Genomic DNA, 27,848 nt, shown 5'->3' with positions numbered 1-27,848 from the left:
GCACCAGTGTACTGAAATAACTGAAGTGCCTGACTCCCCAGAGCACTCCTGTTAGTCTCACTCCGACCTTCTGGAAACTCAGTTTAGAAGTCACATATGCCACAATTACCAGGAGAATACATTCAGCTTCTAAGTTGAAGTAGAGATAATGGCATTTGGATTAAGTGTCTGGGGATGACATAAGTAGTTATATCCTTTGCTTATAAAATGTTTATCCACATTAGCTGTTTAAAATTAACACACTGAACCAAATGGTATCTACTGAACATAGTAAAATAACCTAATCACTCACTCATTCTGAGGTCCTAGATTCTCTTCAGGTGTAGATCCTGAAGAGAAAAAAAACCATGAAATTAGCCCAATCCAGAGAAGCACTACTGAAATGAATGCTACGAGTCAGTATGAAAATTGGTCAACACAGAGTGCATTTGAAGCTCAGGGTAGAGTCCTAAAATTAAGTTATTTTTTACTTGAAGATCTGTCTAGATGTGGAATGAGAAGGTCACATTACATGGCATGAGGGCCTGCATCCTGCTCTGAGTGTTTCTACCTCTACAGTTTCATTTAGGGTCAAACGAGCAGAAACCTTACATTACCAGTTAATATTTAACTGCTGGGCAGGGGGTGAAGCTGGATGCTGGGGCTACATCTGGAAGGATCACATTAGCCCTGTAATCACAAATCACACTACAGCAGTTGAGGGAGTCACGCTCCTCATCTTACTAGAGATATAAACATACTTTAGTGAAAGGAAGACATACTACTACCACTACTACTACTAGTACTACTACCACTACTACCACTACTACCACTACTACCACTACTACTACTACTACTACCACTACTACCACTACTACTACTAGTACTACTACCACTACTACCACTACTACTACTACCACTACTACTACTGGACTGATTTTTTGCATACAAAACAAATAAGACAATCATGCTACATGCACACATGTGCACACACATGTGCACACACATATAGAGACATAGACCGAAAAATAACAACTCTCCAGGCCCTAATGTTCAAATGCTGAAGTTTCACATTTGAACACAACCAGAATCCCTAGATCATTTTCAATGCTCTGAACAGTATCTATATGATAACTCACTTTACAGTTTAGGAGGATACTCAAACGTTTTGTGGAGTTAATTATACAAACATACCTAGACTCCTCCCATCCCCCCCTCATAGAAATTTTTATAATTTAGATTATTTCTTTCAAAGAATATTGGAACAAAGAACCATCAAACATTGAATGTGCAGTTTTTAGTTCTTATAAAAACTCCATGGCAATAAAGACAGACCTGTTTGGAATACTGTAAGTTTTTACTCTAAAGGTGGAGAAATGCAACAAGCTAGTAAAGCCAATGAAATTGAACAGAAAGCACATTTCCACTCCTAGTTAATTAGTTTAAGAATGAAGAGCCAATTTTATTGTTAATAGATGAGTTTTCACTGAAAGAGCTATTACAAGGATCTTCATATACCTGCGTATACCTATCTTCATGTACATTTATCCTGCACATTTTGAAAACTGTATTAGAATGTTTGCAATAACAGGACTGAAGGATCTATAATTATTGCTGAGATTGTAAGCTTGAAGGTACATATCTCAATAAACTTTGTAGTCTACATTGCATTCATCATGTTGTGTGATCAATACATGTGCACAATGTGCAGAAGAGTGGGAGACAGACAAAGATGGGAGCCTATGGATGAGTGCCTGGGCAAGGTCAGTGGCCCCAAAGGCCGTGCGTGCACTTGCTGTAGAGTCCTGGACTGACTCCACTAGCCACTAAGCTGTTCCTAGACAACCAGCCATCTCAGCTCTCAAGTATGGCTACTCACGCCTCCTCACATGTCGGGGGAAGCACTGAAGGAAATAAATCAGGTAAGAATTTTAACCTCAAGTACACAACTAGCTCATGACACTCCTCTTTGAACACGAAAGTCATGAGAGCCTACACATGTGCTGTTGTTGGGGTTAGGAACTCTCAAAGCGTGAGAGTCTTTACTCTGATGGCAAACAAACTGACGCACAGATCTGACATGGCATGTGAGAAATGTGACAGAAAGAACTAAACATTTAACAAAAAATAGAGGTGGTATATGGGAGCTGGAGTGGGGCTTTTGGGCAACTAGTGAAAACTTTGCAAGGGGATACCAAGCCCAGAGCCCTACAGATGCCAAGCATGTGTAGAGGTCAAGACAGATGAGGAGTCCATCTAGTGAGCTTGGGCAGCAACATGCAGGGGACCAGATCTCTTGGGGCCTAACAGGTCTTGGGAAACTCTGGATATTTTTTTCTTAACCTGAGAAATCAGGCAAAACTAAGCAGGGGAAGAGAAAACGCACTAAATGGCTACTATTTCCAAGTGATGGGTCCACCAGGGATTAAGCCATGGTGAATGAATATTGCCTGACCATTATTTTCATTCAACTACATTATAAAAGTGGTTGGACATATGGGTCAAAAATTATGTAACACTGTAATGAATTCAAAGGATTTACTGGATAGGGTCAGTAAAATGGGGAGAGGGACACTCTGGTATAAAATATAGGTGGATTTGAACAGCAGACAGGGCTCATTAGCTATAGTGCTGGGTAAAATTATTCAGTTTCCCTCTTCCTCTTCAGGGGTTTCCTCTTATGTAAAATTTGGGGCTGCCAGGATTGCCTAAGGTACAGGACTGCTCTGATTGAGCTATAGAGGGAGAGCAGCTAGCACAGGGCCTTTAAGTGTGACCAACTTACAAAGGGGACTTCTCTTGCACAAACACAATGTATAATAATTCAGTGACAAAATACTTTTTAATAATATTCAAGAAACAAACCCTTTTTTCTAGATTCTGAAGAAACACTTAGAAAATGTAGTAACAGCTTTTTGATCAAATTATTCCATGCTTTTACTAATTTATTGTTTAGAGATAACTAAGGGATTATCTATAGTACTAAGAACTACTATAGCCATTGTTGGAAAATTAAAATTATTTCAATTACATGTTAACTTTTGTTCATTATTTGCTCTAAAAACGTAGTTTAATAAACAACTAGAAAACCAAAACCCAAACCAACCCAAACTGTACTCTTTAAATAAAATAATCAGAAGCTACTGGCCAGGAAAAGAGTAAAATTGTTTTAAATACCGTTGGTACCACATAAACTTCGAAATGCTCTTTAGAATTCGCGTAAAGCAAAGTTAAAAAAAAAAAAAAAAGCAATCCAACCAGCCTGCTTACGTTCACATTTAAAATACAGTGAGATGATTCCCAGAAAATTACAGCCAGGGCCAACTCTCAAAATGGTTAATTTGACAATCTTGTCTACATTTTAATGGAGCACGTTATAGAGAACTTGCAACAAAACAGGGATGATGCAGATTTAATGACGGACAGCTTCTATAAATCGCAGGACTTCATTGCTGCAATTCGGAACATTGTTTCCGAAACAAATGTAACCGGCAGAACTTCCTCTACTCGCCATAAAAAGCCCCTGTCCTGGCCCACTGCCTGTCATTTATTTTTTGTCAAGTAGGTAGAAATAGGCGTTGACCACTTCGCTTTTTCCGAATGTGTGCTCCTCACACAGGCTCCCTTGTGCGGGGGCCGCACCACCGAGGAGCCAGCGCCTCCGCCACCAGGGACTGGAACCTGCGGTGAGGATTAACGGAACCGCGCGTCACGCCGCATGGAACAGAGCCCGCCCGCACGTCCGTGGGTGCGCACGCGTGTGCCGTCTCCGCCCACGGTCCGCGGCCGCCTCGCAGCCCACGGCAACGCGAGGGCCGTCACGCGTGGCGCTGGCTCCAGTGGAAACCTCACTGGAGTCCCTACCGCCCGAGACACTCGCGGTGTGGGCGCCCACGCCAACTCAGTCCGCCGCCACCTCGCACCCCAAGCGATCCGACGGCCGGGTTCCCCGCCCCGCGAGGTGGGCGCCGCGCCAGAACGGTTCGGTCCCGCTCCTCCTTCGGTCCGCAGGCCATCTTCGTCCCTCTCCACCCCCACGCAGGCGCGCTCCAGGCCCGCTTCCCCCCCACCCCCCGCCCCCACGGCGCGCTCTCCGCCAGGTGGGGCGGAGCGACCCTCGGAAGGGGCGTGGCCACAGGCCTCGACGCGCGCACGCGCTCTCAGCCTCTCGGCTACGTGTCTGGACACGTGACGCCCACCCGAGAGTCCCCAGTGAAGCAACAGGACGTTAAAAAAAAAAAATTTTTTTTTTCTTTTTTGAGGGGGTGGCGAGGAAGGTGGACGAAGAGGTTTAAGAAAAAAAAAAAAAAAACCCAAACTATAGTAACGCGCGCGGACGCGAGGCCCGGGCGGCGGCGGCGAGCGCAGCGCGTCGCGGAGAGTCCCGCCGGGATTCCTCTCAGCCGCCGCACCCGACCGCGCCCGCCGCCTCAGCAACAGCGCGCCGACGAGCCAGCGCCGCCGCCCGCGTCCCCCTCAGCCGCGACCCCGGCCCCGCGCGGGCGGCCACCGGCGCGCGTCCTCCCCGCCGCGGCCCGGCCCTGCGCCGGCCGTCCCGCCCGAGCGGCCAGGGGCGGCGGCGGGGGGCGGGAGCGCGCCCAGCCCCGTAACGGCCGCCCTGCGCGGCCCCGCCCGCCGCCCGCCCCCGGCCCTGCCCGCGCCCCTCCCCCCGCCGCCGCCGGCTGCGCCGCCTGAACTGAGGCGAACTCCGCCGCCAAGTGAGTGAGGAGGAGGAGAGCCGCGGAGGAAGAGGAGGAGCGCAGTCGGAGCGCGGCGGCGGCGGCGGCGGCGGTAACGCGGAGCGCCGCGGCGGACAGCACCGCAGACTCGCGAGCTTCGGCGCAGGCGGCGCGACCGGCCGACGAGCGGCCCCCCGGCTCCTCGCGGCGCAGCGGCCCCGCGCCGCGCTCGGCCCGAGACCCGCCTCCGCCGCCGGCCTCGCGAGGGGAGCCGCGCCGGGCGGCCGAGGAAGCGGCGGCCGCGGCGCGTCGGGCCGGGCGAAAGTGCCTGCGGGGGGCGGGCGGGCGCGCGGAGCCGGCCGCCCCGGGGCTCGGCGCGGGAGCCGGAGCGGGAGCCGGCGCGGAGCGGGACGCCGCGTCCCGAGCGGCCGGCGGCCGGAGCTCGCCCCCGCCCCTCCCTCCTCTCCTCCGGCGGCGGCGGCGGCGGCGGCGGGCGGAGTGAGCTGCGGAGCCTGGAATATGGTCGGGGAAATGGAAACGAAGGAGAAGCCGAAGCCCACCCCAGATTATTTGATGCAGCTGATGAACGACAAGAAGCTCATGAGCAGCCTGCCCAACTTCTGCGGGATCTTCAACCACCTCGAGCGGCTGCTGGACGAAGGTGAGGCGCCCGGCCCCGGCGCGGCGGCCCGGGATGGCGGGGCGGCGGGAAGGTCAGGCGGACGGGCGGGCGGGCGCACAAAGGCGGCGCGGGCGGCTCGCGGCCCGGCCGGGGCCGGGCCAGGCCCGAGGGCGGACCCGGGAGCGCGCGGGGCTGCGGGGCTGCGGCCGGCTCCCGACGGCGCGGCGGCTTAGGCTCCCCGCCATCCCGGCCATCTCGGCCGGCCCGGCGGGGCCACGCGATTCCCCGAGCTCCGCCTCGCCTGGCCCGCGGGGCCCCGGCTTAGCGGGCTCTTTTCGGTAGAGTTGCGTGGCCCGCAGTACCCGAGTGGACCCCGAGATGTTCAGGAATCACGTAGGGTTCCGAAGAAAAGTAGTGCTTATGTGGCCGAAGGCGAGGACGAAATGACAGAGTAGAACACTTTTTGTCCTTTTGTTTGGGGAAGCGAGAACTGTTTGGGAGTTTAACTTCACTTTTTTTTTTTTTTTTCTTTAGTCTGTGGTGGTGGTGGTGGTGGGGGAGGAGTACGAAATACCGCGATGACAGACCTGAACGGAATCCGAGTTCGGAAGAACTGGGGCGGAGGGTTCGCTCCCGGCGTAGCCGCCTGCGTTTGCAGGGCGGGGAGCTGGAAGTTTGAAAGGACGGGGATAAAATAGAGCAGAAGTTTGCAGAAGCTGAGTTAGGAGCGCTGTGGGGAGCGGAGACTGACTGGAGATTAGTGCTGGTCAGCTCTGGAATTCCTTTAGGAACTGCTCATAGCAGCGACCTGGAGTGTTAGTTCCCAGTAGCTGTAGGTTTCTGTGGACGCCCGGGGCGGGGTTGGGGGGTGGTGGTGGATAGGACCAACAAGTCTGTTTTAAATCGAGTAGCGAGTAGTTTCTGTCTTCTCTTTTAAAGTCTAAGAGTGGACTGTTTAAAGGAAGCGGAAAACTATGTTGTACAGATGAACATGGATTTTAGGATCTTGAGAAGAAAGAATGTCGAAAAATTTTAGAGATAGCTGGGGATATCTGCTGGCATGTCAGGGAAGAACAAAAGACTCCCGAGCTAAAAGATGGTTAAAGAGTCATGCTCAGAGCTTCCGTTGGATGGGGCGTCTTGGGCAGTATTTAAAACAGAAAACATTCAGCTTTTACACATGAACATGCAACAGCAACACATCGAAAGAGGCATTTTTTATTGTTGGGTTGGCATATTTGTTAGTGTTAAATTGCCCTGGAGAAAAAACTTGAGCTGCCCCTTTAAGGGTTTTTGCCTTTCCTATTTGTGTTGGCATTTGAAAAATTGTGGAGGCAGAAAACTTTCTGGAATGTCCAAAAAAAAAAAAAAAAAAAAAAAAGCTGGAGCTCTTAAATTGAGTATTTCCAAAAGTGAGCGCTAAGGGGCGCCAGTTATTTTTTTTAACCTTGGAAATGTTTGGAACAAAATAGTATGCTTAATAATCTGACCTATATTAGGTGCAGTTGAAACTTAAATTTTTAGATGACTTCATTTGTCATTATTCACAAATGTGATTAGGGCGGAAACACCTCATACATTGATATTTCTTCCTTGGCATTGGTTTTCATGATATTAGTAGCATATTTATGAAGAAAAATTTAGTTTTTTAAAGTTCAATAAAGAGGAAATTTCTTACTCAACAAACTAGACAGCATATACAATGGACTAAAAAGCATTCTTAAAATGCTTCGTATACCCAAGTGACTTAGTGGAGCTTATAAAAAGTTTGGATATGTTATAAGGAAAACTAGTAGGCGTTTCTTAGATTAATTGTAAAGGCTGTTCAAGTGTTCTCTTTCAGCTTGATCAGAAATAACTGCCTTATTTTGAGGTTGGCATAAGTCTTTCAACTAGAGGAATTTCAATCTTTGCACAGGCTTATTTCTCTTGGTTAGAAATAGTGACCCTTTGGGTTTCAAATGTAGAAGACAGCTAGTTTAGGATTACAATATTCAAAGTAATGTTTGGTGTCTCCTTGTCATGTTTTCTCCATCTTCACCTTAGTTTGTTTGTTCTTGTCTGAGCATTAGGCCAGAGTACAGATAACTCCGATTTAATAGGAGACAGGAGATTGACTGGGGATTGTGATTGTTTTCATCACTTGCAGGAAATGGGCTAGTCCCTAGTGTGTTATAAGCTTTTAACTGTACTTGTTAGTCTTACTGTAAATTTAATTTGACTTGAAATTTCTGGCTTTTTTAAGTGCATCATCATAATTTTCTTGGTAGATGACTTAATTGTGAAAATTGGCAACTTGTCTTTAACCCCTTGTGCCGTCCCATTGTCCAAAACAGATTAGTGATGACTTCTGTTTATGGTTAGGGATTACATTTTCCTTTGTCTGTAACACTTGGCAGAAAAATTACTTTTAAATTCAGATAAAACTAAGTTTCACTTTAGGGATTAAACTGTTCAGTGATAGTAAGATACTCTACTCTCTGATAATTAGAAACTTTGAATGGGACTATTTAGCAATTTTATTTTAAAAATTCTTTTCCAGCAGTGAACTTTTAATATAGTTCCTGTTTGAGAATTTTCATTTGATTTGTTAACAAATTTGGGAGTGAAATATGTTGGTTTTCTACTTGTTAAAACTTGAATGGTAGAAGAGAAATCCGTATATTAATTCTTGCTGGCTTAAAAGAAAGTAGTCCAAAGTCCTTAACGTAGGCAGTAACTCAGTCCTTCTGTTGGCTGTTAGTTCTGCTTGGTGAGTTGTGGCAGTCTTTCTTTCCTAGCATCTTTAGCAGGATAGTTTTGTTTTAAAGCTAACAATATATTTTAGGCCAGGGCAATTCCTAAATAAAAGCTATAACTTGAGTTAATACTTCTAAGACTTAAAGGATCATTTAATTAGAGGTGAGCAGAAGATTACAAATAAAATGTGGGTCTTAAAATGCTTTCTCTTAAGATTTTAACTTTATCCCTGGGATAAAGTTACACACAAATTATCTTAAAGACTTTTCTTTGTAATGAAAACGAGTTAAATGCAAAACATTTTTAAAAATAAACATTTTGCAATTTAATATGAAGACGTGCAGCAGTAAATAACATAGACAAATAACAAGTAGAGAAAAGCAAGAATGTGATACATGAACATCGAATTTCCAGTCTTAATTCCAGGATTATGAGAGAGAGGCTGCTTTTATGAAAATGAGAAGGGTGTGGTTTGATGAAAGGGGGCAGTCTGAATATTTTTACAGAAGCTTGTCAGAAAAACTAGAGTATAATTTAGGAAAAGTAAACAAATATGTTAGATGTTGCATGAATGGTTTAAAAATGCTTTTAGTTTTAGATAACCCTTTTTCATAAAATTTCCTGCTCCCTAACTGATTAAAATCACCTTTGCTGTTTATCTTTGAGAATGTGTTCAGTGTTGCAGATGTCGTACCTCTGCTTTTTTTGAATTTTAATTCTTTTCTTTTTGAAAAGTCTTGTTTGTCCATAAACACTATGGCTTAAAACTTTGCATGGCCGTAGATACTGAGAGGACATAGGTGATATAGTTTGTTAAATTTTTAGATTTTCTTTTGTCTAAAAAGCAAGTCATTATTGACAGCAGTTATTATTTGTGTCAAGCATATTTTATGTAAGGTGGGGTAGCTAATTTGTTTAGGAGCTAGGACATTGCTTTTGCAATCCGTTGCTTTTGTAATAAGCTGCTATTTTTCACCAGTTCTTTCCACTATGCTCCTCAGGAGATAGCACAGCTCTGTGTGGGTCTAATGGAAGCAATCGTTTGCGAGTTTATTCTGCATTTACATCACACTGCTCTAGAGTTGGAGGTGGTAAGCTTCATCGTGTTTTATAGTTAAGGTTGTACTGTTAAACAATAGCACAATTAAGTTTATAGTAGAAGTAGGGCTTAGAGAGTCACATTTCCTAGTATATTTGCTATCATTGCCTTTTCTGAGATGAGTATGAGAACGTTAAAATAAAAATTCTCATTTGCGTGAGAGTGGGTGTGTTTGATGATAGGGACCTTCAGAGCTGTCTCAGATCAGCATTTGGCTTTTTAGGTGGTTTGAACATTGTGTATCTCTGTTAATCATGGCCCCATCTCTGTCCTGAAGCTGGAGTCTAACAATGTTCCATCAGATCAAGTGATTTTTAGTATCCAAAAGGGAAGCAGAGCCCTGTGACAAAATCTGACAGGTATAACCCTGTGCTGCTGAGACCCTTGAGAAAGCAGGGTAGAGAAGCACCTTTTTCAGCTGCTGTATTTAGATGTATAGTTTTTTGCTTTCCTTTTGTTTTTGGTACTAAGAATTAATTAAACCATTTGATTATATGGACAACTTTATATAAACATAGGACCTGCATTTTGATTTATTTGAGAAATTCCGTTTGTTTGATGCTGTTGTAAGCAAAAATTCTCCCTTTCTGTCTGAAATGGAATGTGCTGTGACATTATTAGGTTTTGTTTGTTGATAACTCAGAAAATAGCGCACTGAGCAACTTTCTGCTCCTAGTATGTCAACTGTTGTGGGGATAGCTAAGAATCTATTTTAAGGCTGAGGGATGGATGAAATGGATCCATGTTAGGAGGTCATGATTAAAACCATGTGCTGGTTTCTTTACATGGATGACTTGACGATTTTTTTTTCTTCGTTCTTTAGTTGACATTAAGGCAATACAGTAGGGATTTTAAATGCAAGATTCCCCCCCCCCCTTTGCAATGATTTCTTTTAGGAAATGTATATACCTTTTTAAAAAATTGAGCTTTTTAAATCTTGGAGCACATAGACAACTTATTTGATGTCCAAGGAATGATTTCTTCCAGGATCATTTTCACTTAATATTAAAAACAAAATAAAGATAAGCACTAAAATTACTATAGTTTGTCATTTTCATGTGTCTCTATTAGGAAGAAAGTTTATAAATACAAACCATTTTCTGTCTGGTGTTTTCTTACGTAGTTATCACAATTGGAACTTAGATCTGATTTGTTTCTGTATGCCTTGCTAGAAGTGATTCACTCCATGTGTACAATTCAGAACTTGCAACACACTTTCATGTTTAAATTTTAAATCACTTACATTCCTTTTGATTTCTAGTTTTTTTCTTAAAATGCTTTTAATCACAATACGAAGGTGGAATAAAACACTAATACTTTAAATACATAAAGCAGTTTTGTAATAATCAGTGAAAGCTTTGAACAAAGGTAAATGCATTTTCTTTCCTTTAAAAATTCCCCTCTCCTCTTGTAATATTACTGTTTGTAGTACTTGTTCTGTAGGTGTTTAATATTTATTTTACTTTATAACCATTGATACGGGTAGGAATTAGAAATATAAAATTCCTTTGCTTTTGTAGAGTTGTTTCTGGCATTCCTTATACCCAAATGTCCATCCATAGTCAGAAACATGTCAATGCTTATATTAGTTTTTGCAAGCTTTGGCATTATGGAATTAATGTAGGTAATTTTTTTTAGCCATTTGCTCTTAAAGTCAATATATAGGCTTTGTATCATTACAGTCATTTTTTTTAATTACGTATTTTCCTCCATTACATTTCCAATGCTATCCCAAAAGTCCCCTATACCCTCCCCCCTACTTCCCTACCCACCCATTCCGATTTTTTGGCCCTGGCGTTCCCCTGTACTGGGGCATATAAAGTTTGCATGTCCAATGGGCCTCTCTTTCTAGTGATGGCTGACTAGGCCATCTTTTGATACATATGCAGCTAGAGTCAATTACTGTCATTTTTATGAGCAGAATTTGTCAAATTAAGGTTGTTTTAGATCCTGTTCAAAGAATAGACTGCCAGGAAAAAAAAAAACATGAAAAGGCAGCTAACTCTACAAAGTTGTCCTTTGTTGTGGGCATGGTACAAGAAGGAGTGCTTGAGAGTGCTTGTGGATCTGTAAAGGAAGACACCAAGTGAGTGCTGGCCAGCCTAATGGAGCTAGCTGGTGAACTTAGATTAGAGGAAAGACAGGAAGCAGTTTGTGGAGGTAGTGACAATCATCTGCTGGGCCCAGGGTTGATTATGTTTTTAAGCCTTGTTCTGGATTTAGTACAAAACCAAATCATCACAAAGTCAGGGCACGGTCAATTTGGTCAGTAGCAAGTTATTGGGAGCTAATTTTATGATTTGAAATACATAGGACAAAATCAAGGATACATCTGTTAAAGTCTTAAGAGCATACTTAGGAAAAATAATACAGACTTTTTGGGGCTGGAGAGATGGCTCAGCAGATGAGAACTGGCTATTCTTCTAGAGGACCTGGATTCAATTCCCAGCACCCACATTACAGCCCACAACCATCTGTAACTCCAGGCCAGGGGCATCTGACATCCTCTTCTAGCCTCTTTGAGCACTAGGCACATACATTCACACAGTGTACAGTATATCATATGTGCAAACAAAATGCTCATACACACATAAAACAAGAAAAAATTAAAAATAAGGATTTAAAAAATTTGAAATGTTGTATAAACTTCAATGTCATTCTTTATCCAGTTTCAAAATTTCCTCATAGATAGTGTGGAAGAGAATAAAGAAATAACTCCAAGAAAGACATTTCTTGGTTGAGTCTTGGTAGAGGGAAATTAGTGCAGATCAAGTGATCATATTCAGAACTGCTAGGACCAGAGATCAGAAATATGTAGACATAGTCTGGAGAGGGTGGGGACTTGCTCTTATCACAAGTTTGGTTGTTGCAAAGGTGGTGCAGGGTTCTTTCTTTATTCTGTATGCTGATCTGTTTTATGATGTGCCATTCATGTAAGTGGACTGAGAAGAAGAGAATTACAACATATTTCCACACACTGAAAAAACTGTTAGAGCTTCCAGTTGTGAACAGAACGAAAATGGAAGTAATTTTGCCAATTCTGTGCTATGTTGGACTTTAACAAATGCTGATCAGTTTCTTGGAGCTAGAATATATATTATTCCTAAAATAGCTAAAAAATAAGATTTTTTTTGACAGTTATAATTCTAAAAGTAAGAAACCAAAGGTGTGTTTGGAGGATTTAAATTTATTTGAACTTTTCTGTAAGCAAAGAATAGAGCCCTGTAACAAATGAATTCAGTGTTCATTTACCACTGTGGCTATTTTTATTACTGTTATTTTTAGTAACCACTCAGAGGAAGCAGTATTTCTCATTAGAAGACTTAATATAGAGGCTTAATACTGTTAAGTGATTCAAGCCAGGAACATAAGTTTGCTTTACTTTTAGATCTGCATGGGGCAATAGCTCTGTTCTTGTTGTTTTTAAATCAGGGAGGTAACTGGAGAATGACACTATATAAAGCAGCTGCTGTGACCCTTTAATACAGTCATGTTGTGACCTCCAACTATTATAAAATTATTTTGGTGCTGCTTCATAACTGTAATTTTGTACTGTTATGAATTGTAATGTTAATATCTGATATGCAGGTTATCAGATAAGTGATTCTTGTGAAAGGGTGTTCCCATCTCTGGTGGGGTCACGACCCACAGGTTGAGAATCTCTGCTCTAAAGACAGACTGAGCTGAGGAGTAGGTGTGCTGCATTCAGTTATTACATCCTATTCCCTATACCAGTTTATGGAGGATGAGTGACTGTTCATTTGTAATTTTATTAAAAGAAACTTTGAAATCTCAGTTCTTTGTTAGCTGTGCAAAGTAATTTTATTACTTAGAATTGTATGCTAAGAATTGAACCTAGAGCCTCACACGTGCTAGGCAAATGCTGTATCATTTGTTTTATTCTTACAAATGGATTTAACTCCCTTTCCAAGCAAAATCCATATATTCTGAGGATATAAGCTAAGATACAAAAAAAGACTGCTCATATGAGAAGTCTTTCTACCAGTATTTTTAAGTTTCTTCTGGTGGGAGTTATCTGGTAGAGAAACCGGACAGGCAGAGAAAGGTGCTTTATCCATTAGCTTTATGTCCTTGAGAATCCTTAACTGTAGTTTACAGGTCACAGAGCTACAGTATCAAGTGGATCTTCTTGAGTAGTGTAACCTGGTCTTGGTAGTCTGGAACGAGACGAGTGGGAAGGTACGTTCTCGGAGAAAGAAAGGATGGCAGTGTCAGAAAGGTAGTCAAAAGATGCCACCATATCTGTACACAGTAGCACATGCCTGAGTTTAAAGTCAGCCTGATGTACATAGCAAGTTCTAGGCTAGTCAGGACTGTCTAAGAAGACCCTGAAGCAACCAAACAAAAGGATGAGAACCGGCGATGGTGATGCCATCTTAGAATGTGTATATTGATTAGTTGGTTAGTTGAAATGGCAAGTGCTTGGACAGTAGCAGTGTAAACAGTAAGTGAAGATGAGAGAGTAGGCAGAATCAGGACTGGGTTGTGGTGCTTCTAAATTCTGGACTTGATAGTTGCATTTTATTCCAGAGATTCTTAGTGCTTTGCTGAAGTTTTGGACTTTTTGTTTTGGGTGTGTCATAGTGAATTTCTTTTTTTATTTTTAACCGCTTTGTGCTTTTTTTTTTTTTTTAAAGATTTATTTATTTATTATATATAAATACACTGTAGTTGTCTTCAGACACACCAGAAGAGGGAGTCAGATCTCGTTAGGGATGGTTGTGAGCCACCATGTGGTTGCTGGGATTTGAACTCAGGACCTTTGGAAGAGCAGTCGGGTGCTCTTACCTGCTGAACCATCTCACCAGCCCCTAATTTCTTGTGCATAATAAGCTAATAAAAACACATGACATATAGTCATATATAGAAACAGGATAATACAAAGTTAAGCATTTCTATATGGTTGACTTATTACAATTCCTTTCCCCACAAGGCTTCATAGTAAATAAGCCCTCTTCTGCAAACTTAAAAGATAGTTTTCTGTTTAGACCAATGCATCCTTTGTGTGTTTTATTATGACTGAAAAGTGTGACTGTGCATGTTTGTATGTGTGCGTGCATGTGCATGTGTGTATAGTTTTCAGCCCAATTTTGGTCACTTAAGAGAGGATTGAATTTTATTGTTGTTTTGGGTTTTTTTTTTTTTTTTTTTTGAGGGGCTGGGGTTGGGGGAGGGGAGACAGGGTTTCTCTGTGTAGCCCTGGCTGTCCTGAAACTCAAGAGATCCATTTGTATTTGTCTCTGGAGTGCTGGGATTAAAGGCGTGCATTGCATCACCACTGCCTGACAAAAATTGTACTTTTTAAATTTTTTGGATGAAAGTTGAAAAGAATGAAGAAATTCTTGCTTTTGTTGACTCTTAGAATTTAACTAGCTTGGCTTGGTGAGATGTTTTTCAAAATGATATCTTGTGTTAAATCTGTGTTAGCAAACAGTGAAGATTTTCTGAGCATTGCTCTAGCTGATCTGTGTTACTTCTGCTTAGCTGTATTTTCAGTATTGGTTAAAATACAATAGAGATACATTGATATTCCATTTTTAAAGTTTGTATCTTTCAAAATTAATATATTTTGTTAGTGACACCACATTAACAAGAGTCACTACTCAGATTTCTGTAGTTGCATCTGGAGTGTTCTTTATTCCTGCAAGGTTCAAATAATTAGACCTTGTTATAATTTAAAAAACTTTTAAAATTTGAAAACATCTTTAAAAAAATGCCTCAACCTTGAGGGAGGGCTGAGCTGGGTCCCTGAGTAAGGGCTCTGGCCTACTGGGAAACAGTAATTGACCTGTGCTTCTGACAGCCCCCTGAGACTCCTCTAGGAGGCTGCTCCTTCCCACACCCCTCACCCCGTGGATGCATTGACAGGGACAGCTGCTCCGGTTCTAATGCCCCTGTTTTCTTGCTTTCCCCTCCAACCAGTTCAATCTCATCCCTCCCAGCAGCTCCCCTTCCACTCCCTGGGGAACTGAAGGTTGTCCTGGCCAGGACCTGAGACCTCCTTGAGTGGAGGGAAGTGATCTATGTCTCTTCCCCCCAGCAGCTGTGACCAGTCCTAGCCCCGTCCCCAACCCTTGGGGTAGTTGGGGAATTCTTGCCAAGCACCTTGAATGGGAAAGGTCCTTGAAGAGGGCCAGGCTGGGGTCCAGCAGGGGTGGGGGAGGTTCCTGCTCTGTCTCTGCTGGGTCCCACCCAGTCTTGTTCTCCCATCCTCTCATCTACCTCCCCACCCCAGGGACAGAAGATCTTTTATTTTCTCATATTTATAATCTCAGACTTGGACTCCCTGTTCTTCTCCATTAACTTTAGTGTCCTGTGTGAGAGACTGACAGATGCCTCAAGGACTTTTACTTTTTATTACATAAAAATTAAAAAAAATTTTTTTTAAACTAAAAAAAAAAATGCCTCAACTGGGCGTAGTGGAGCATGCCTTTAGTCCCAGCACTTGGGAGGCAGAGACAGGTGGATTTCTGAGTTCAAGGACAGCCTGGTCTACAAAGTGAGCTCCAGAAAACCCTGTCTCAGAACCCCCCCCCCCCCCCCCCCCCCGCCTCAACTTGAACTTCTTTGTTGGGAAATTGTTCCTTTTTTTTGTTTGTTTGTTTGTTTTGTTTTTTTTTCGAGACAGGGTTTCTCTGTGTAGCCCTGGCTGTCCTGGAACTCACTTTGTAGACCAGGCTGGCCTTGAACTCAGAAATCCGCCTGTCTCAGCCTCCCAAGTGCTGGAATTAAAGGCGTGTGCCACCACGCCCGGCTTCCTTATTCTTTGTATCCTTAGTAGTTTGGAAATTATATTTATATATTTATTTATAATTTTGTATTTGTTTTGTATGTTTAAGACTGGGTCTTGGCTTTGTATATCAGACTACCTTTGAACTTACTGTGTGTTTAGTGTTGAGTGGCCTCAAATTTGTAATGATCCTCCTGTTCTCAAATGTAGGAATTATATGAGTGCTGCCACCTCACTAGGTTTAGGAAGTTAGACTTAAAAGGCAAGGCAGATTGGAATATAGCATGTTTGGAATATATCAGAGGTGGTGGTGTGTTCTTTTAAGTTGTAGTATGTCAGTAGAGACAGTAGTCAGTTTCACTGTTAGTGAGGCTCAGATTGTTATCTAGATTAGAGTGCAGAGGCCTGAGTCTGGGTGGTTCCCTTCTGTAAAACGAAGGCTTTATTTCTGTTTTGATCAGAACCTAAATCAGCCTTAGGTTTGCGTATGAACCCTTTATGCTATGGTTAACAGCTGCTTATGTGCCTGAATTCATTTCATGAGAACATCTACCATGATGCTTTTCTTATTCTAATACTTTTCATCCAGTATCTTGGTAGTCTGAAAAGTTAAACTTTGAACAACAGGGTAGGTATTATTTGAAATAAAATCCTATTGGGAAAGCTATGTAGATTTCTCATTATGCAGTCATAGAGTTGTTAGCCGCTTAAATGGCGACCTTTTATACTCATCATTATTAAGTGCATGGATTTCATAGATAAGTTGCGGTCAGGGATAATCAGATTGGCTCCTTTGTCTATTGGAATGTTTCTTGCTTTTTGGGACAGTATATTCCTCAACTATGTGTGTTTTCTGCTCCATATGTAAAACTAGCGTTTTCACTAAAGTTCTTTTCCATTCTGAATGGTGTTACAGACTACATATAGGTACAAACTATTCATCATTGTTGTTGTGAGATTATCTTTCCATCTATTTCCTGGGGGTGCTGGTAGGCACTGTTCATTTTAAAGTTAATCAGTCTGTCTCTGCACTTTTGGTTTAGTTTTATCACAATTTTATCATTCTTTTTCTACACCAAAATATTTTTAAAGTTATATTTTATGTTTATCTTGCTTGCATGTATGTCTGCACGTGTACCTGATGCCCATGGAGGCTAGAAGAGGGTGTTAGACCTCCTGGAATAGAGTTACAGTTTTGAGTCACCATATGAGTGATAGGAATCACATCTGTGTCCCCTGGAAGAGCAGCCAGTACTCTTAACCACTGAGTCATTACTACAGCCCCCATATCATTCTTGATGGTGATATTAGTACTTACTTATTTCTATAGTATAAAGGAGATATTCTCAAAATCAAAATAATCTGCAAACTTCTAAATATATTTAAATGGTCTTTCTCGTTTTTACACATTACAAATTTACGTGTAGTGATTCTCATTTCTAGTGTGTTTTGATTTTATGTGCAGTGTTTTCCTTCACTACTAAATCTTACTATCTACTTTTTGATATTAATATTTACTGTGTAAGCTCTTTTATTGTACCTTTTAAAGTAGCTTTTACCTTAAACCCAGCAGAGATTAGGAGAACAAATATCTTTTAAAATGAGAAGTGTGTGTGTGTGTGTGTCTGTGTGTGTCTGTCTGTGTCTATGTGTCTGTGTGTATCTGTGTGTATGTGGACCTTGTGTGGATGATGGAAATATGATCCACAGTGTATTTTAAAAGGAGAAAGTTTCCTCTTTAGACTAATGCTTTAGATCTTATCCTGAAGGAAAGGAACAGAACAGTGCCCGTGAAAGTTACAGGTAGACAAACCTCCTTGGTAGAAAGGATGCTTTGAAGCTGTACTTGGAAAATCTTTACTGCAACCTTTTTGTCGTTAAGAATCTTTAACAGTAAGGAACTTATGTTCCAGCAGATGGGGATGTCAGTACACACAAGAGCATTTAGTGACTAAAATGTGTTGGGAAGTGACTTTGTCAGAAAAGAACATTTTATCCTTTCTATTATAAGGGAAGGGGCTGCTCAGGAATAGTATGAGTTGTAGTTAATTGTCCTTATGATGGTAAGTGTGCCTAAGGTTGTATCTTTAAAGATTTAGTCTTTAAGAGACTATAGGTTGACTATTTAATGTAACTAGCAGATAGATTATAATTTTTCCTGTAATGTTTTCTGTTTTTATATTAGTATTGAACAGTTATTTGGGGTGATATAATATGTTACATACTAAGCATGCATTTGCTCATAATCCATACTGTCCTGAATCTTGGATCAGTGATTGCTGTTTAGTAATATTAGAAAAAAGGTGAGTCGTAGCTATTATGTTATATGAGGAGAAAGTTCTTTTGAGGATCATAGTTTATTACAGCGATAAAAAGTTATCAGCAGTTAAACCATATCTTATCTCACTTTATTGCTGAGTTTATAGCATTACAGGATTTCTTGTTAGTTTTTTTTGGCAGTGTTATATAATTTGTTTTAAAATGTGCCTTAACAATTGTTGAAAAAAAATGCTGTTCATTACTGTTTGGGAAATGTGTGCCTTTTTAATATTATCACATTTTTCTTGGTTATTGTATTAGTTTTCTTCCAGTTGTGAAGTACTATTTCTCAGTCACTTGAAATTAAACTCCCAGTATAATGAAAGGATGTGTCTTCTCTATGGAGATTCAGGAAGGAAGAAACTGACATAGGAACTTTGGTACAACTATACCAACTTGTATTATACTTGCTGATTTTCTACAATGCTTATAGAGAATTGAATGCAGACATTTTCATTTAGGAGCAGAACTGTATTTCCCTTCAGAAGAGAGTAGGTGAGAAAGCTCAGCTTTTATCGTGGCACATGCATTAATCCCAGCGTTCAGAAGATAGGCAGAGGCAGGAGGATCTTTGTGAATTCAAGACACCCCCCTCTCCCATCCCTTCCAACCTCCCCATGCTCTACCCGGTTTTACAGGGTGAGTTCCTGGACAGCCAAGACCTAAGTAAAGAAACTTTGTCTCAAAACAACAACAAAGACAAAGAATGAGGAGTCTGGTGTGCATATTTTGAACATTGTTTCTTAGTGTGTAAACTTTTGAGAAGCTTGAATTCTTTTCTCTTACTAATTAAGAAGTTGTTGAAAGAACTAGACAGATGTGTTTTACTAACAAATACTCCTTAGGAAAAGTTTTAGATGTGTCAGTGAAAACCACATATAATTAATAGGTACTGAGTTTTCCTTAGCTTCCTTCTAAGCTTTATTATTAATAGATATTAATGGATATAACAGAATTGAACACCCACTGAAATACTAGCCCTTTGTGTTTCTTTAACACACACACACACACATACACACACACACACACGGATGCATTCATGAGCTATATATCTTTTTTGCATCTTCTAGCTTCCAATTTTTTTGTTGTCATTTGATGTTGTTGAAGTGTATTAGTTACTGACTTTTTTTTGTGCTGGTGGTTTTGATTTTTTTGACATGCCATTTTGCTTTTAGGATACCTGTGTGTGTGTGTCTCTGTGTGTGTGTCCGTGTGTGATAAATGATTTCTAATGTCTGATAGTAAGTCCCAGAAAACTTTTATGACTGGGTCAATGAATTTCAAACTCATAGGTTTGCAATGTATTTAATGTAAAGTGAGTATTTTTGGTGAATTTAATAGAAAGTGATTATTATTCTGTAGTGTTTTGAATTGCAGAGCACCCTATTTCGCATGCTAATTTTTAATGACATAACTAAAATAATGTATGGGATATGGGGGAATATACCACAACTTCAGAATTATTTCACAGTTATTATTGATAACCTAAACAGAGACTAAAGCCTGGTACTAGAAAGACTACTTTAGATTGGGAGGTTAACCAGTGGTTCTGAAGAAGAGATGAACTCGGACCTGTTCTCAAAGGACAGAATTTAAATGGTATAGGACTATGCACTAGACCTAGGAACAGTGTCCTTGTACAAGGACATTTTGAATTACACTTTAAATACTTGAAGTTTATGCTCCAAACAGGAGACAAGAGAGCTATTTAAAGATTTTCCTTTCAGGGCTCTTAATTGTTTGCAACTTTGATCTACCACAGTGTTTCTGCTTTTAACTAGGTTTTCTTTAGTTGTATAAGCATTCAGTTACAATGAAATCCCTTAATGAGACAGGCTGCTGTACTTGATACTGCTGTTTCTCTCTTTCAGGTTTTTGTATCTTTTGGGTACTGGCATATCTTAGATTGGGAGTGTGAGGGAAACAAGAGTTTCATAATTGGCCCTAAAGTCACTGTGTACACTATAAAAGGACCTGGTAGAGTGTTGGGTGACCTGGCATATTTAAGGCGTTGGATATAATCTTCTGCTCTGCAAACAAACAAGAGTTAGCCTTTTTCATAGAAATACTACAATTTCAAAGTTTTGGAATTGGAAAGAATCTTGAAACTCAGTCACAGCGTCATTATGTATGCACGCGTACACACACACACACACACACACACACACACACACACTTCATTGATGAAAACATGAAGAGATTTAATGGTCAGAACCGGCTTTCAACCTTTTTAATGCTGCCACTCTTTAATACAGTTTCTCATGTTGTGGTGACCCCAGCCATACAATTTTCATTGATACTTTATCACTGTAATTTTACTGTTTGGAATCATAAATATCTGACACGCAGGATATATGAACCCTTGAAAGGGTCATTCAATACTCAAAGGGGTTGCAACACACAGGTTGAGTACCATGGTCTAGACATTGCTGGTTTCAGGAATAGTAGCTAAGTTGGCTCTTTTGTAGAAAATATCTAAGTTCTATTGTTAGCAAGTAAAAAGTACCTTTAAGCCTGATCTCTAAGAAATTTTTATTATAACTATTAATCTGTGCTATCTTCAGATGTGAAGTCTCAATTATTTTAAATTTTATTTTGTTACTTTACATATTTCCCAAGTCTTTTTTAAAACATTTCTTCCAAATAAGAACAAAATTAAGTATACAGTGCACAGACTCATTATCCTTAAACCACCATTAACCAAAGACAAAAGAGTCGTTGTTTGCAGTTGCCAGCTGTCTACTATTTACAACCATTTGTGTTGCTGTTTTGTATTGTCTGTACTTTGTGGGCTAAGATGAAGTTTTTCTTAATCTTAGAAAGGCAGTGTGAGGGCTGAGGGTCTGTTTTGGTGGTACTATCTTCATTGGTAGACCACTTGCCTTGCACATTCAAGGTCCGAGGTTCAATTTCCAGTACTGGGTTGGATGAGTAAATAGAAAGTGAAGTGTGTTGGATATGAAAATAATTAGGGAAGATAAAATATGAATTTGAAAATCCTAGGTTAGTTTTCGGTTATAGGAAAATTGTATATTATGTTGTGGTAAGGAGGGGTGTGGTGCTATTTTATTTTAAGAAAAATGTTTTTCTTACAGTTTTTGTGCAGCATTTTCATCTATATAAAATTTGGTTTTCAGGTATGAGTTAGCTGGATGCCATAGGATATGTAATAGCAAGCTTATTTTGTTACATGATAGCTAAAGTTGTGTCTCAAAGTCAACTTTGAGAATTGAATTATGAGTTACTTTGTGATTTGTATAGATGGCTTGGACCCTGAAGAGGGGAGAAAGAACAAGACAGTGCTGGAGAGAATGAATGCTGGTAATAAAGAGGACCCTCAGTGTGTCCTGGGCTGGTTGGTTGGTTGTTTCTTCCTCCTCCTCCTTCTCCCTCCTCCTCCCAATTTGGGTTTTTGAATATGTTCTACACTAGCCCAGGCTGGTCTTGAACTTCCTGGAACCACTTCTCTAGGGCTTTGATCACAGATGTGTTTCATCATGTCATAAATTGAGAGTCTCTTGGTTGTCTCCATTAGCAATATTTGTATACTGACTGTACAAACAAAAATTCTTAAATGCTAATAACCAAGAGAAATACTTTGTTATCAAAGTAAAGTATGTATGTCTATATGTGTATTTATATAACTAATATGAATGTTTAGGAAATGTTTCACTGTTGTATCTGCAATACAATTTAGTTTTTGAAAAATACATTTAATCTAAAAATGCTGGTTAATACTAATTTAATGTTTTGGCTTATAGTTATCAAAAAGGTAATGTTGACTTTTGTTATAGTATATCTTATTCATTTATTTATTATTTTCAACAATCTTTCCCCTTAACATCTTACTGGGTGCTATGGATATAGAAATAAGTGAGATACAATGGTCTGGAGAAGACTTAATGTTAATGAAACCATACCCAACTTTAAGGAGATACCAGATTTTCTAGCCGGAAGATGAACATTTCTTTAGAGAACATATGTTTTATAATCTGATAATTTCTCTTACTAAAGAGATTTAGTTCTGGTATTCTTTCTACATTCTAAAATGAAAAATACCAAATATGTTTATATGAGCTTTGAATTTTTGGCTTGTGGCCAAGTTTGTTAAAAGTTAGTTACATAGCCAATCTTTAAAATATTAAACTTCACAAATTAATAAGAATATTTTTCTAAATATATTAACTAGTTTAAATTTATCTATTTGAGAAACATTTCTTTTCTGACAGCCTTCTCCCCCAAGTTTGAAAAGGAACTGTCAGGTAGAAATACTATGTAAACATTTGTGTTTGACTATTGGCCCTGTGCCCAGATGGTAAAAGTTAAACTCTGAATCAAGCCATGAACTTGTAAACAATGGAATAAAAAGATAAGCACATAATTTTCTAGTGCCTAAGAATAGTGTCTTTTTATTAGACTTTGGAAATATTGTAGACATTGACTTCTTGTAGTTCTTTACAAATTTCAGGTTTGACAGCTGGAAGTATATAGTTCCTTGGTAGAGCACCTGCCTGTCAGTACACTAATTGTGGTTTTATTCTCTATCATGGCAAAGTAAAAAAAAGATGTTAAAAAAAAATGAAACATCTAAGCTGAATGTTTAGTTACGTTTTATTAAGAGGCCTTAAAACATGGTGTTTCTATAGGATTCAGTTTCTGTAGGTTTCTCAGTTGTTAGATTTTCTCTGTGTGATTGGCTGCTGCAGTAGGTTAAGGAAGTTAAGGTCTGTGAGGATGTGGTAGTTGCCTTAGAATGATCTTGCTGTTAGCAGTGAAAAATGTTTTTCTTACAGTTTTTGTGCAGCAGGCCATGGAGTAAAGCACATTTTTAAAATAAAGGTGATGAATTTAATCACAAACTGGCAGCCACATGGAAACTGCAGGCCTTGATACTGGGAGAAAATTGCCTATAAAGCAACTCTTGAGAGAAGAGGCTTTAAATTTACCCACCCATTTCGACATTGAAGAGAACATAGGGATTATAGGATATTTTGCTTGGCCTGCTTAGTTCAGATGAATGACATTTGAGTTTTCTACTTAGAGCCAGTTTAAAGTACGACTTTTGTCAATAAACTTTTACATTTTTCTAAATATTTCTAACATTGCCTTTTCAGTACATGATATCCTATTACTACTGTGCCCTGTATTTTGTTTCTTCCATATTTGAGAAGTTGTACTATGTATGTGAGGAACTATACCTAGAAGAGACACATGCAAGGCTTATAAATAACAATTAATAGAATGCCATCAGTGACTATTTTACATATCTTTTTATTCTTTGAAAGTTTTATGTTGTATTTTGGTAATAGTCACTACCCTCCTCCATCTCTTCCCAGATCATTCAGTTTCCAGTCAATTTTCTGTCATCATTTTTTAAAACCCATCGTGTTCTGTAGGTATCACTGCTGTTTTGTGTTTTGCCTAACTAATTTATGGTATAAAATTAGAGCAGAATGGTAAAACTTGTATTATGAGTAATCTGGGTTCTTATTCTCTTTTCTCTAAATGATTAATGCTTGTCATTTTTGAGGAATAACCCAACCCTTGATAATACCATACAGTATTTGGAGTGTTAAACCCAGTTTTGTGGTACATTATAGCATTCATTTTGAAATACTTTAATACATCCATTATATACATAGCCATTAGAAGATGGCCATTTCAGATTCAGAGAATTATTTGTGGCAAATGAAAATAAAAACCCGTCTGTAGTGGGTTTGGCCTAATGTTGTTTGTATTCTAATGTTAATTTGTGTCCTCCAAAACTGTTTGCACCAGAGTTCACATGTTAAGACATTGAGGGACCCTGCCCCCAGTTAATTATGATTAGTAAGTAAACATTACTTTAAGAAAGTTATTAGATCTTTTTTGAATACATACCCTTGTTCTAATTGATCATATTTTTTTGAGTAGTACAGTGTAATAAGTATGGAGATTCTGTTTTTAAAGCAGACATTGAAACTTAATATTTGGTGATTAAAAAAGGATAGAAGGAAGAAGAGGGTCCTACAAATGTCTGTAGCCAGGAGACAATTTATTGGAGTTGTAGATTAACTATAAAGATATGAAAATCGAGAAGGAATAGTGTTTCCTTTAAAAATACTAAAAAATGGACCAGTAATTGCATCTTTTTCACTGAAAGTTTCATTTAATTAAGTGTTAAGTCTTTGGAAGAGTGATTATATTACATCTGTACGAAAGAAGACCTTACCCTGTAAAAGTGAACATAACCCATCTTACCATCACTGAGATTTGCACTGAGGGCAGAGTGTAAACAAGTCAGTGCTGACATTCCATAATCAGTGACACATTAATACTTGGTCATCTGTTTACTTGATTTTAGTAAGCTATGGCAACTTTAAGACTTCGAATCAGGATTAATATTCTAGTTATGTGAACTCTACTGTACCTGGTCAGATAATTGATGTGTGAGAAGCTTTATTTTCACGTTGTGAAAGAACTTAAATTTTATGATTTTGCATCCAAGATGAAGCCAGAGTCAGATGTATTCAGGCATATAACATGCACTTGCTTATATATACTTTAAGAATAGAAATGTTGCATGTGTACTTAGTTTTAAATAGCTTCTGTTTTGTTTAATGGGCTATAAATGTAATGTATGTAATATGATGTAAAGCATAACTGGCTCAGTATAATAATCATATGTTTGTAAGCTGGTATTAAATTCAGTTTGTGTAGATACTGGTTAATAACCTGCCTACCTACTTACCTATCCTTCTATGAATCTGTCTATCCATCAATCTGGTTTTTTTGAGACAGGGTTTCTCTATGTGACCCCTGGCTGCCCTGGAACAGCAGTCCTTTTTTTCTTTTAATAAATAAGAGATTTTATTATCTTATGCCAAATCAAGTCTGGAACACAATTATTAGCTATAGTTTAGTTTCAGATTCTTGATGCCAGAGCTAAAGCATCTCAAGTACCTATGATCTTGTGTTGTTGTGAAAGGATTTTGGAATCTTGTTTTGAACAGTCATATAGTTCAGGTTGCTCAGAATCACAGGGTCCATGGTGTGCTGTGAAGACAGTGCTTGTAGTAATATTACAGTTTCATATCAATGGCATCAGATGGTTTTCTTTTGTTTGCTTTGTTTTAGGTAACCATTTTTAAGGTTTTTAGTATGTAAACATACATTGCAATTTTATTATACAAATGTACTTTACAAACTTATATATATATATATATATATATATATATATATATATATATATATCAGACTGAAATGTTAATCCCTACCCTTCCTCCCCCCCCCCCCCATGTTACTCATTTGAAGCTAAAATAATCTTAGACTTAAGAAAACTGATTAAAGTTAGAACCTGGATCAAAAAGCTCTGACCCTTTAGAAAGAGTAAGAAAAGTGCTAAAGAGAGACAAAGAGTGGAGCATAGACTGAAGGAAAGGCCATCAGTCCATCATTGGAGCCTGACCAATACATATGCGGATGCACGCAGCTAAACATTGGACTTAAGTGTGGGGACCCCAATGGAGAAGTTAGGGGAAGGACTGAAGGAGTTGAAGAGGTTTGTAACCATAGGAAGAACAACAATATCAACCAACCAGACTTCCCATAGCTCACCAAACAGAGAGTGCACATGGAGGGACCAGCTGCACGTGTAGCAGAGGATTGCCTTATCTGGTGTCAGTGGGAGGGGAGGCTCTTGTTCCTTTGGAGGCTCGATGCTCCTAGCAAAAGGGAATGCCAGGGCAGGAGCTGGTGGGTGGGTGAGCACTCTCATAGAAGCAGGGGGGAGGGGGATGGCATGAGCTTTTGCAGAGGGGAAATGGGGATAGTATTTGAAATGCTAATACATAAAATAACCAATGGAAAAAAAGAAAAAAATAACACCCAGATAATAAAAATGTGTGCTGTTATATTTTTTAAAAAAAGGTGCTAAAGAGATCATTTGTCCTGAAAACTTGAGGCTCCTTTTAAATAGGCTGACTGTTTGGGGTTTGTATTTCAGTGGTTTATAAGTCATGACAGTTGAGTATCTAGGTAACATGACTTTGCTGTATTATATGCCTTTGCTTTCCTGTTTATGACTAATTTGTCAATAGTATGTGCTAGACGCATTCTCTCAGTATTCTTTATGCATTACAATCATTTACTATATAATGTTTGCAGGTTGAACAGCCTTAATCTGAACATTCAAAATTCTCCAAAATCCAAAACTTTTTAAAGGTTAATATACCATAAGTGGAAAATTTCACACCAGCTTACCACAAAAATTGGAGCTTGCAAAAATATTGTATAAAATAAACATGTCTAAGAGATACTTGAAACATAAATGATTTTTTTATTTATTTAGACTTTGGTTCCATCCTCAAGGCAGTCTCATCATGGATGTGCAAACTTTTCAATGTCTGTACATACCTAAAATCTGAAATACTTTTCAGATAGTTATTAAGTGGATATTCAACCTGTACTTATAGACCTACTCTTCAAAATATAAGCCTATGGGAGACATTTTGGGAGTAATATTTTGGGAGTGTATGCACATAGTTATATGTATTTATCTTATACACATATATATAGAGTCTCAATATTCAGCATTGTTTCAGTTGGGAACAGATTCATTTTATAGATGAAGAAATGATACACATTAAACAAATAATGTATTTTTGATAGTTTATCCATTCCTCACCACTGATTATATTTATAACCATTCTGTCATCTGTTTCGTAAAAATTTTAGGCTATCATGGTGGTGTACACATTGAATCTCTGCATTCCAGAGAAAGAGACAGGTGGATTTCATTGAGTTAGAGGGTAGTCTGGTTCACACTTAGTTTCAGGCCATCCAAGACTACATTGCCAGACTTTTTATTGTTTTTAAATTAGTATTTTACTTAATTTGTGAACTGATTGTTTAGTTACGAACATAGAGTCAGTTTTTCCCTTATCTTTCTTGTCCCTCCTAATATGTACAATGCATAAAACATTAAATTGTCTTTATTCCCCAATTACACCTCTAAGGATATCTTGACTGTAAATAGCTTGATTTGGCATTGTCATTCTGTGAAAAAGTACTTTAAGGTAGAGAGAGAGGTGCATGAATTGTATGTTTTACGGTATCTACAGTGAGATTCAGTCAGGCCTGTGTCTTTCCTCTTTCCTCAAGAGAAAAGAACAGCACAACATTTTTGGAAGATGCACATTGTCTTTCAACACTCTTTACTCCAATAGTAATGATTTCCTTTTTAAGAATCACACACACACACACACACACACACACCCACCCCTGTTTTTGTGTGTGTGTATGAGTGTCTTCCCTGTATGTATGTTTATGGAAGCCAGGAATGGATTCAGATGTCCTGGACCTGAAGTTACAGACAGCTGTGAGCTGATAATATGGCTGCTGGAAATCAAACCCTAGTCCTCTGGAAGAGTGGCTAGTGCTAGTAATTGCTAAGGCTTCTCTAGTATTGATTTTCTTAAGATGAGTTAATTTTTTTATGTTTTGATGCTTGGTGCACCACTCACTGGTGCTATTGACACCTGTGAATTGGCCTGGTTTTGAGAGATTCTGCCATCTTTTATCACTTCCCTGCTTAGAAATAAACATACTGGCGATTGCTAATGTACTTCGAATTTTTTTACCCAACTAAAGATCATAGACAGGCTTGGTTGTAATTACTGT

General features: G+C 39.5%; 1 protein-coding gene across 7 annotated transcripts in view; it reads left to right on the top strand.

Annotated features, from left to right (window-relative positions):
• Positions 1-4,705: 4,705 nt before the first annotated feature.
• Qki (QKI, KH domain containing RNA binding) overlaps positions 4,706-27,848 on the top strand; it is a 116,866-nt gene continuing 93,723 nt past the window's right edge. For 2 of the 7 annotated variants that reach the window (XM_021186108.3, XM_085832717.1), the window contains exon 1: positions 5,021-5,319. In XM_021186108.3, coding sequence (XP_021041767.1) covers positions 5,178-5,319 — 142 coding nt within the window. In that variant the 5' untranslated portion in view covers positions 5,021-5,177. Of the gene's footprint in view, positions 5,320-27,848 lie in introns of all 7 variants that reach the window. The other 5 variants (XR_003835275.2, XM_021186105.3, XM_021186106.3 and 2 more) reach the window with 4 other exon arrangements.

The sequence above is a fragment of the Mus caroli genome, unplaced genomic scaffold, assembly GCF_978045245.1.
Source record: "Mus caroli unplaced genomic scaffold, Mus_caroli_1 scaffold_18, whole genome shotgun sequence".
Lineage (NCBI taxonomy): Eukaryota > Metazoa > Chordata > Mammalia > Rodentia > Muridae > Mus > Mus caroli.
The sequence above is the reverse complement of the archived record's forward strand: the minus strand, read 5'-3'. Positions and strand labels throughout refer to the sequence as shown.